Source organism: Neopelma chrysocephalum, unplaced genomic scaffold, assembly GCF_003984885.1.
Source record: "Neopelma chrysocephalum unplaced genomic scaffold, ASM398488v2 Primary Assembly neopelma1_44, whole genome shotgun sequence".
Lineage (NCBI taxonomy): Eukaryota > Metazoa > Chordata > Aves > Passeriformes > Pipridae > Neopelma > Neopelma chrysocephalum.
The window spans coordinates 24393747-24404950 of record NW_020897703.1 but is presented as its reverse complement, the minus strand read 5'-3'; the positions used below and the strand labels follow the sequence as shown (position 1 = coordinate 24404950).

General features: G+C 42.7%; 1 protein-coding gene across 3 annotated transcripts in view; it reads left to right on the top strand.

Moving 5' to 3' along the window:
- Nucleotides 1-379: 379 nt before the first annotated feature.
- Nucleotides 380-11204, top strand: part of HACD2 (3-hydroxyacyl-CoA dehydratase 2) — a 20081-nt gene continuing 9256 nt past the window's right edge. The window contains exons 1-3 of one of the 3 annotated variants that reach the window (XM_027679012.1): nt 380-529; nt 6467-6584; nt 6942-6960. In XM_027679012.1, coding sequence (XP_027534813.1) covers nt 399-529; nt 6467-6584; nt 6942-6960 — 268 coding nt within the window. In that variant the 5' untranslated portion in view covers nt 380-398. Of the gene's footprint in view, nt 530-6466; nt 6585-6941; nt 6961-11204 lie in introns of those variants that run through there. The other 2 variants (XM_027679013.1, XM_027679014.1) reach the window with 2 other exon arrangements.

Sequence of the window (11204 nt, the reverse complement as noted above, 5' to 3'; positions counted from 1 at the left end):
CCATAAAAGTGATGAAAACCTACTAAATATTCCAAAAATAACCCGACCGTGACAACTAACGCTATTGATGCCTCTAAGGACACGGCAGACCTATTTCTCCCCGAAGCGGGGCATTTTGAGCGTTCCCTAGAAAGCGACCGCACAGGTCGCTGATCCCCGGACGGGAACCATCACCCAGTGGGATTCCCGGGAAGGCGGCCCCGCCGCGCCCGGCTCGGGGGCACGCGTTTCCTGCTGGACCCGTGTCCCGCGGACAACTGCTCTTCCCTCCCCCGCGGAACGCTGCCCTTCCCTGCGGACCGCTGCCCTTCCCGGCGGCTGCGCGGAGCGCCCCGGCACGGCGGGAAGTCCCGCCCCGCGGTGGCGCCGGGAGCGGGCGGAGCCGCGGGAGCCGCGACATGGCGGCGGCCGGGTGCGGCGGGAGCCGGGCGGACAACGGGTACGGCGGGCAGCAGGCGAGGCGCAGGAAGGGCCCCGGTGCGCTGGCCACGGGCTACCTCGTTATCTACAACGTGGTGATGACGGCGGGGTAAGGACCGTGCGGGGCCGCCCTCGCGGGGTGTCCCCTGCCGGGGCCGCCGCTCGGGGCGCGGGGCTGAGCTCGGCCGGGCTGCGGCCGCGTGTGGGGCCGGCAGGGCAGGTCCCCCGCGCCGCAGGGAGCGGGTCCAGGCAGGGGAATGGGGCCTCTCCAGCTGCCGAGCCCGTGCCGCCCTCCCCGGAGCCCGTGCGGCTGCAGCGCCCGGGTGCGGACGCGTGGCTGTGCCCCGTGTGCCCCGTGCTGTCGGTGGTCCTGCCTCGCACTTTGGGTGACGCTGAAAACCACAGCCGAACCCTCTCTCGCTGCTCCTGGTGCTAGAGGGGGGCTCCCGTACGCACACGCACAGCTGCTGTCCCGCTGTCCCGTCTCTCCCCGTCCCACACGGACAATAATCCCGGCTGGCTGCCCGGGTGTCCCCCGGGCCTGCCCCTGGAGCGGCCCCTGCCCAGCCTGTGCGAGGCCTCGGCAGCTCCTGGCCAGGTGTGACCCCGCTCAGCGCTGTCCGACCCCCTCCGCAGCTCGTCCTCTTTCTTATGCCCCTTCCTGAACCAGGTATGTGGAACAGCACAAGTGCGTGTTCTCTGGGAACTGCCCTGTTTTATAATTGACACCCTAATTTGCTCTGTGATAATATTTGCATCCAGGCGACCATAGATTGCTGTTCCCACATCACCACGTTTGTGGTGTGGACTCCAGCACTTTTGAGTTGAGAGGTGAACCCAAACACAGGGAATTTATCCACAGCAGTAGTTAAAAAGGCAAAGCTCTTGAGCCCTGTGAGATTTCCCCATGAACCCTTCAGCTGCTCCATAATTTGAGGTTGAAATCTGCTGCTTGCGACATGTGAGCTCCTTGGCCAGCTTGGTGCTCTGCCCTCCCCTGCCTGGCACAGTGGAGGCTGGGGCTGGTTGGTGCTTGTACAGGTGTGTTCTTGGGCACAAAAATAAAAATAGTGACAACTGGAGAGTCTTGAGCTAAAGGAGACTACTCCTTTTTTTTTTTTTTAAAGTGGCAGTGGTGTCTTATTGGAATCTAGATAAAAATAAAGCCATCTTTTGAAAGATCAAGGATATTTGGGTGGGAGGAGAAAGGAGCCTTTAAAATGGATCCTAAATGAGCCTGTTTTCTACTAGATAAATCCTAGCAAGTGAGAAGTTAAGACTACTCTCACTATTTTGGTGGAAGGTTAGCATAGAATTAATATAGATACAATTTACTGTAATAAGGCAATTGGACATGATGATTCTTGTCTTTGCTGGTGACAGCTGGTGCTGTTTCAGCTTACAAGGTAGGTACACTTGTGTGGAGCAAAGGTAGCTGAGCTGGAAGAGCTCAATTCTTGTGAGGTGTTTGTTGCACCCGTTACCCAATATCCATGTTTCTGTGAAGTGCTATTGCTAAGCAGGTTTATGGCTTCATATGATATTTACAGGGTATTTCACCCACAGGGGAATAATAATTACCCACCAGCTTGATTTAAGTGAATTCCTTCTTTCAGAAATACTTAATTACATGAGTAGTATAACATAGTACAAGCAGTCAGTCAGTTTTTTCAGTTTTGTTGTGGTGACCCTGCACAATGTTAACAAGTTCACCTCTCTGAACTCTTCTTAGAAGTAAAAGCATTTACCTGCTGATTTTGCTGCTTATATACGTTTCACTTACATTTATAAAGATCTCAAAAATCCGAGAGAGAAGCTGAGGTATAAATAGAAAGTTTCTTTAGGGGTCGTGAACTTTTTATCATGGCAGGCAAGCTCCTGAGCGTGGGAAATTTCTATTTCTTAGAAGAAAAAATTCAAACAAATTCAACTGTTAGAAACTCAGAAATAAATAGCACAAATCTGTACTTGGCTTCCTGTTGTCATGTAAATTCCTGATTTATACCAAACCTCCTAGAAAATGTCAATCTTGGGTGGGATGTGGCTTATGGTGCTTAAACATGAGCTACTTTTTTCTGGGCATGTTTGTGATTAGATGATTTCTGCAATTTGGGGAGCTACCATAGGAGTTTGTATCTCTGCATTGTCTCTCACTGCCCTTCTTTTGGTGTAGGTCACTGGGAGCTCTTGACTGATAATTTGTCTTACAATGGACGAGGATTTTGTGCTTCCCCTGGACACTGTTGAAATTCCACAATATACAACGTTGAGTTTAGGAAAAAACTCAGTTAGTTTCTTCTTATTATGAAGTCTTTTAAAAAGGTGGTTTTTTAGGAGTTGGTTGACAGAAGCTCAGTTGTTCAGATGAAAAGATTGATATACAGCTGGTGGCATGGATTAGTTACTGACCCTGTGTCAGTCAGTGCTCAGACTTAGTTTCTTAAACTGCACTGCCTTGGAAGGAGAATTGTGAAAACAAAACACCAAAAAATTGAAGGTGCCCAGATGATGAAGTGATGCTGTAAAAGCACAAGGGATTTTGTAAGTGGTTTGTATTGTTTTACAAAAGGGTGGCTTATAAACTGAAGCACATAACAACATTGTTGTGCAGTAAATAGGTACTAAAGGAAATGTTTTAAAACCATAGTTGCCTTAGTTATTAGCTTTATTCAAAATGGATCAAGTAACAATTAAAAAATCTCGGCATAGTTAATGTATTTACTTTGCATTTATCTTGACTGAGCTTAAGAAAACACAACTGATTCCAAAAATAATAGATCTTATTTCTAATTTTATACTGTAGTGCATGTAGGATATGGTTTCCTAATAATACGATGGCTTTTACAAGAGCAAAACAGTAGAAAAAGTATGGATACCTGTGGATCCCTCAATGGAGCTGCGTACACTTACCACCTGGTTCACATGTTTTGGGTGTTTTCTTTCAGAAAAGGGACCAACATGGCACAACAGGGAATAACCAGTCTGGCAGGTGGTTCTTGGGTTTTTTTGCCCAAGGTTCAAACCATTAAGCTGCAGAAAGCTCTTCATTGCTTCTCTTGCATTCCGTCAGACTGTGTTCCCACCCCAATGTTGAGCCATGTAGTCATGCCTGACCTGGCATAGGAAGCTCATTCTGGAGGCACAGGTGCAGCGTAGAAATTGTTTTCTAAAAACTGTGGTTGACTGAAATCACTGAATAGTGCTGGGCAGGGAGGGAGGGCATGCTGTTAGAGTTGAGCGTAAAAGTTTGATAAGCTGCTTTAAAAGGTGATTATGTTTCTTATATTTAGTCAAGTGCCATAACTAACTGGTACTTCTGGGTGTAAGTAGCTGATGGTGGTATAAACAAGGAATTTTGGAAGGATTTCAGTCAAAAAGACAGACAATAATGTAATAGCTTTTGAATTTGCAAGGGTTTGTGTTAATCAGTGGTGAGCAAATAGAGTTCAGGGTTATGAGTTTCGCTGTCCACGTCTTCAGTGAGTGGTTGTTGAAGAGTCAAAGTGCACTTCTCCCTTTGCAGGTGCACTCACTGCATAGCTTTGCTGTATTCTCTTGCATAAATGATGCAGAACCTCAGTAAACTTTGCATAAGAAAATGCCTTTTTATAACTGTGAGAGAAATAAAGGGAGTTGCACTAAGGACCTAAGCATGAAGCTTGTCTGTCAAGTCCGAGCAACTGAAAGTAAGAAATTTGCGTGTATGCAGTATTCATTTTTCTTAGTTTGGATTAATCAAAAAGTCTAATAATCTGGTTTGAAGTTTACAGGCATGGCAGCAGTAATTTAATGAAATGTAACTCCAATGGTAATTTAATAAAATGTGACTCCACCTGGTGTATCAGGTAGGCTTCAGAGTCTAGGTCAGAGAAAGCTGGAAAAACTATCTTACAGCTTAGCTTCCATGGCACAGTGGTGCCTTTGCTCCCCTTTTAAACTCCTTGCCCAGTTTAATTTTCAGCTGATACTCCTTGCTTTCACCTTCTGTTCCATTTTCTCCAGTCATAGAGGGTGAAGAACTATTTAAGAATCACAGAAGCAGGACAGAGGTACTAAAAGCTTCAGCACAAACTAGGCTCAGCTTTTAATTTTGTACGGATTAATACTTTGGTCTGTATTGAATGCTTTTTGAAGGACAGTAAAAAAGTACAGTCTTTCTGGAGTCAGTGACCTGGCAGGAGGGTGGAGATGAGTAAAAGGCTGGAGCTCCTCTGGGAGCCATCGACTTCACCAGGTGCTCACAGGCACAATCAAGAACTGTTGTCTTGTGCAACTGGAGAAATTGCTCAATTCAGCCAAGTTTCTCAACAAACATGGAAGATCAGGAAAAACAGAGAAACTTGACAGATAAGAACAGAACAGTGTCAACCTGCTCTGATTTCCTGTTCTAAAGAAGCAGCAGTCAGTGTTGCAGGGGAGAATCACTAATACTATAGCGCTTACTGGTTTATTCTACACTGAGGTCCAAATACAAAATTAATCTGATTCATTCTTTGTAAGCAGCAGTTACTCAGCAAATGTTTGCCCTTTGGTTTCACAAGACAGCTTTAAGAGAAATAACTTGTCAGTCTGAAAAAGGGAGGGTTTATTTCTGTTTTCCACTTGTCTTCCCCACTCCTGCTTTTCTTTCGTGCTCGTCTTCAAGAAGTTGAGGCAGAAATGAATTAGCTTTCTTTCACTTCTGCTAACAGATGTTATTACCAACACAAACTTGGATGCCAGAGTTACTTATTATTGAAAAATCTGAACTTCACTCTGTGTTTCAAACAATTACTACATCTGGGATAATATTTGTATATACTTCGCAATACCAAAGCTAATGGGATACTTGTAAGACTCTAATATACTGTAAATGAAGGGAATGGCTTCATCTTCCCTGTTACAAAACCAAAACTGCAGGCTTTTTTTCTGAAGGGTAAAAACTATTGCACAGTTAGGGGGCTTGCTGCATGTCTACACACACTTCCACTGAGGTAGATTGTTCTTAGCAGAGACACTTAGTGACTAACCATGAGGGGTGTGGAGGGAGGTGAAGTAGGTGGTGGCATTAAAAGTAGCTGAGAGTAAGACAGCCAGGATCAGCCTGTGAAAAGTTCGGAAGCCCCTGTTAAGGATTTCCCAGTTTTTATTGACCAACCACTTCTCCCCCTGTTTGCCATGAGCAATTGGAAACTAAAGTTAACTATAGATGCTAATTTCAAATGAAAAAGTGTTTGACCAGACTTGACCACTCACTTCAGTTTTGTGGCTTGCCATAGGCTTCACTAAAGAATTTCTGAGGTTATGGGCAAACCCTGACTTTTCTGTGTGTGGTAGTGAAAGGTGTTACACCATTGGCCAGGACAAAAAATTTTTAGGTTTGTTTAAGTTACCTGAGGGGAAAATCAGCAGGGTTAGCAGGTCATATTGTTCAAGGTACAGTTGCAGTTATACACATAGTACTTACACAAGTCTAGATATATTTGTGGTTAAAAAGGAAAGCTAGGACAGGAATGGCTGTGCTGCCTTCAAGGCTTTAGCAGGTTCAATTTCCTTGTAGTTATTTATCTATAACTATTTCTCATATAATATATGCTACCAATTAAGCTGGATGACTTGTCGTAAAGTCTAGGGATCTACTTTGAAATGAAACATTAAAATGAACACCTTCTAAATCTTTAGTTACGGTGTGATAAGAGATCTTTGACCAGCTGTCAATGGTTTTCTGCTTAAACTAAAGAGAATGTGATGCTAATCTGTCACAAATGCATTCCATAACTAAATTAAATAGAGCTCACTGAAAAATAAACCAAAACATTAAAGGTATTGGTTATCATGTTGGTGCTGAAAGATGGTTAAAAAATGCATGATCTCTAACTTTGATAAATTTGCAGAATATTCAGGTATTTAATGTTTTCAGTGTTGCAGAGGGTAGGCAAAAGTTAGTATACTTCAGGACAGTTATACCTGTTGCTTTCTCAGATACTGCAAGGGGAATTAAGGATTTTTTTGTATTTATGCTCTGCTTAATGTCTCCTTATGTTAAGACATTTTTTCTCGCTTTCAGATGGCTTGTTATTGCAGTTGGTCTCGTTCGGGCATACCTGGCTAAAGGCAGCTACCACAGCCTTTACTATTCAATAGAAAAGCCCCTGAAATTCTTCCAAACTGGAGCGTTGCTTGAGGTAGGTGTAGTGCTCTTCCCTGGTGTTACTAATGTTTGCATGAATGTGTTGTTCAGTAGAAATAGGGCAGCCTGTGTTGGACAGTGCCTTCTAGGTATCTGTTTTTTTCATTAGCCTTTATAGAGTGATTTGAAAGTAAACATAAGAAATACACCTCAGACAAATACTGAATTTTTCCTTTTAGCGAGTGGTGAGGGAACTTGCTGTCTGCTATTTAGCATGGGCAGCAGAGCTAAATATTAAGTTTAATCTTCGAAAAGCAAATGTTGAATCTTAATCTCTTGTAATAGAACTAAATGTGTGTCTAAATTGCTTAATTTGAAATATTAGTGATTTGAATTTTTCTTTTTGTTCTAGATCCTGCACTGTGCACTTGGTAAGTGCTTGCAAATTTTCAGTTTATTATTGTTATAGAAGACTACAATTTTAGCAGTGTATTAGCACAAAAAATGTCATGGTCTGTGAATTGACAGATTTAATTCTTGCTTAACTCACTAGTTTTTCCTAGTGAGAAAACAGTGCTTGAGCTCCTGTCTGGGTGTTCACTAGCCACTATTTAAAGAGTAGGATGGCATTAAGGTTCCTAAAGCTGCAACTACTAACTTGCTGTTTTTCATGTATTATACAAACAGTCCACATACTGAAGGGTCTGTTAGATTGTGGGTTCATATTGAATTCCTGTGGGGCTTTTTTAATAACCAAGTGAGGTAGTTGGGAGAACTTAAACTTGTATACAGGAATGTGTCAGCAGAGGGCAGTCTGGTTCTGTAATTGATGAAGTAGTTCTGAACCTCCTGAATAATCGGTTGCTCTGAAAACGCTGTCTTAAAGGGCAGTTTGTAGGCTGTGCACAGATCATCCCAAGAAATGGATGATCATATATACCCCTCAAATTAATGGAAAGGCTTCTTAGAGTAATCTGTACGTATCATCTACTTGCCTGTGCTGCCAAGGCAGTCCTTACAATGCTGTTTAATTTAACTAAATCTCAGTTACTGGTTTTTACAAGAATAAACCATGCTTTAAAAAAAATTTTCAGAAATTAATATTAAAATGTGCCAGTTTTGAAGTCTTGTTTAACAAGTCACAAGAAGGACAAGTTAAGTCTTGGAATACTGGGAAAAAAGCCTTGCAGATAAAATGCTGGTTTTACTGTGCTAAATCAGTAATGCTCTGCTATTTTCTTAAGCTAAACTTGTGTGCAGACACCAGTGTTTACTAGTACTAAATCTAAGAGTGTAAAAAATTTAATTGGATTATCTTTTCCTTATACTTGTGTCCATACAAATCAATGAATAGCAGGAGAAAGTCCTGTGTTTCACCTTCCAGGCTGATGCAGAACAGCAAGCAAGATGATTATACCAGCCTGTCTGTGAGCAAAACTAATAATTCTGGCTCAGTTGATTTAAGATGTGGATCCATTTAGCCCATGTTATCCTCAGTAGCACAATTTAATATTAGTGAAGAGAGCCATTAGGGGAAGGTTGCAACATTTTATACCATTATTAATCTATCTATTTACTTTTGCTAACGAAATTTTTTTACAAAATACTTATTTTCTTATAACTGGCCATGGATTTTTTTTTCTGTTAATGGAAACATTTGTCAGCTAAATAAAGAGAGGGGCTTTTGCAGCTGGATGCACTGCTGATGTTTGCTGTAGTCCTACTGACTCTGGCAAAAGTTTCTATGCAAGGAGAAACAGGCAATTTGCAGATTCCTTTGCCCCAACTAAACTAATTGCTCTAACTAGAGCTGTAATTCTCTGTCAATAGAGGAGCTTATCTGTGTCAGACGGCTGTGTGTATCAGCATAACTCTTCTCTCCACATCTTTTCAGCAGAATCTGAAATGTTAGCATCTGTGAGGCAAGTCCTTCAAAATATGAAGATTGATAGGGGAATATCTGTCAAGCATGGTTGAGAGCAGAGCTTTGACATGTGGCAAAGATTTAAAAAATTAAGGAGAGCTCACATGGAAAGGAGGGAACACATAGCCCAGAGACCAAGAGGAGGGACCCATCATCATGGCCAGGCTTCGCGAACGAAGATCCAGGAAGGGCTCTACCCACGTTTGTTACAAGTGTGTTGGTGAATAAAAAGGCCAATACGAGATAGACATGTCCAATTGCAAAAGGCACAGCAGAAAGACTCCTTAGGTGATATATTCTGCAAGACACGATTCTTTCTGCGTTGTCTTTTCTCCTCAAGGGTGATCCTGCGTGCTTTCTCAAAAGAAGCAGCAGCGTTATGGATAGTGTGTCTCCAGGCCTCCCGATTGGAGGCCAGAGTAGACCAGTTATGGTGATCAATATGCCCGAGGCTGAGTTGTTGTTTCAGGGAGTCCTTGTATCTTCTCTTTGGGGCTTCTCTCTTGCGGCAGCCGGTGGCAAGTTCACCATAAAGCAGGATCTTAGGGAGGCGGTGGTCCTTCATCCTTGAGATGTGTCCTGCCCAATGCAGCTGTGTTCTCAGTAACATGACCTCAATACTTGTGATTGGTGCTTGTTCTGGAACTGACGTGTTAGTCACATGATCTGACAGTGGATGTTTAGGATTGTACGGAGACAGCGTTGATGGAAACATTCTAGGAGTCGCAGGTGGTGGCGGTAGATGACCCATGATTCAGATCCATATAAAAGAGTAGACAGCACTATGGCTCTGTAAACACTGATCTTTGTACTTGTCTTCAGGTGTTTATTTGGCCAAACTCTTTTATGAAGCTTTCCGAAGGCTCTGTACGCCTTTGCTAACCTGTTATCTATCTCCCCGTCAATCTTACCATCCGAGGAGATGAGACTACTTAGGTAATTAAACTGCTGGACTGATTTGAGCTCTGCTTCGCCAATGGTGATATGGGGATGATGGGAGACTTCCTGAGGTGCAGGTTGATAGAGAACTTTTGTCTTCTTTAAGCTGACTTCCAGCCCAAAGAGCTCAACAGCATCTGCAAAGCAGGATGTTAAATGCTGCAGGGCTGCTTCTGTGTGAGCAACAAGGGCGGCGTCATCAGCGTAAAGCAGCTCCCGGACAAGATGGTTTAAGGTCTGGGTGTGGGCCTTCAATCGCCTTAGGTTGAATAGGCTTCCATCAGTACGATATCGAATGTAGATACCGTCCTGATCATCGAGGTCTGCCATGGCCCTTTGGAGCATCATGCTGAAAAAGATTGTGAATAGGGTTGGTGCAAGAACGCAGCCTTGTTTCACACCATTAGTTATTAGAAAGGGCTCAGAAAGTGCATTGCCATATCTGACTTGGCCACGCTGATCCTCATGGAGTGAGATGATCATTTTAAGGAACTTGGGGGAACATCCTAAACGTTCCAAAATCTGCCATAGACCTTTTCTGCTCACAGAGGCTTAGTCCAGGATCTGGAAGAGGTCTGGGCGGGGCTTATTGATTCCTGGTTCCAGACCTGAGACCTCTGTCAAGCACTGTTCTAGGATGTGAAGTGTTGTACAAGTGATGACAGATGTTTTTAAAAATAACAAGCTTCAGATTGACTGTCAGGTACCTGTTGAGTGCAGTGAGTAAATAATTAGAGGCAAATAAAGTTTACATGAATTGTAGCTGGTGAGTCACTTACTTTGATCTCTGTTTTTGGCATAGATTGGCATTGTCTTGGCTATAATGAAAAACCTTGTTTGTCTAACTTGAGATAATCTTGGATGGTTCCTACACAGTCATTTTGGCTTATTTATAGATTCCTTTGCAGGAACATAGGCTGTCTTGTTTAGGAGGGGGTGATCTCAATTGTGTAAAAGAAAAGGTGTGTTACTCTCATAGGAAAGAGCCTTTAACAAGTACAGATTGTGATGTTTTATAGCACCCCTTTAGTGTTGTCTGAGAATGGACACCAATTCTGCCCTGAGGTTTTACAACATTTATTAGATTATGAACAATATGTGATAAAACTGGAGAGAACTATGTTTGCAGGATTTTCCTTTCTTTGTACTCTGAAAGAAGCCTAATATCTCAATTAAAATAATTCTAATGAAATTTGCTTTTGGATTTTCTTATTCTTTCTTCCTCTTCCACTTTCCCACTTTGGTCTTGACATCTTCCTGAGGCTTTTTTGTGTTGCTTGTGGTGATCTGCATTAGTTTTAGAAGCACTTTTTACTTAGGAGCTGTACCTCCTCTTGCATTCATCTTCATCATGCTATTGGAAGCAAATAAAACTTTTCGATGCAAAGTTTAGAAATTTTGTGTAATTTGCAGTCTAAAACTATTCCTACTCTGTGAGACCTGGGTGTGTAGGGTGCTTTTATTAGAAGTTTAATCTGCACCTCAGAACTTGCTTGGAAGAACCAGTGATATCTGCTTCCTTGAGAAATCTTCAAGTTGTTTCTTTACCTACCAATGCATCAGCTGTTTCTTGGGGTTTGTTTGTTGTGGGTTTGGGGTTTTTTTGAGTTGTATTTCCAGGAAGGAGTCATAAACTTTGTATCTACCAGAATATGGGCTTGATCAGTGTTTCTGCAAAATACTTTTTTGCTTGCTGGTTTTTGGGTTATATTCTGCAAAACTTCTTTATTGTTTTTATTTTTTAAATCACAGTAATGAAGAGTATCTTTGATATTTTAATCAAAGAGGTTTATTTGAAAGACTGTATCCCAG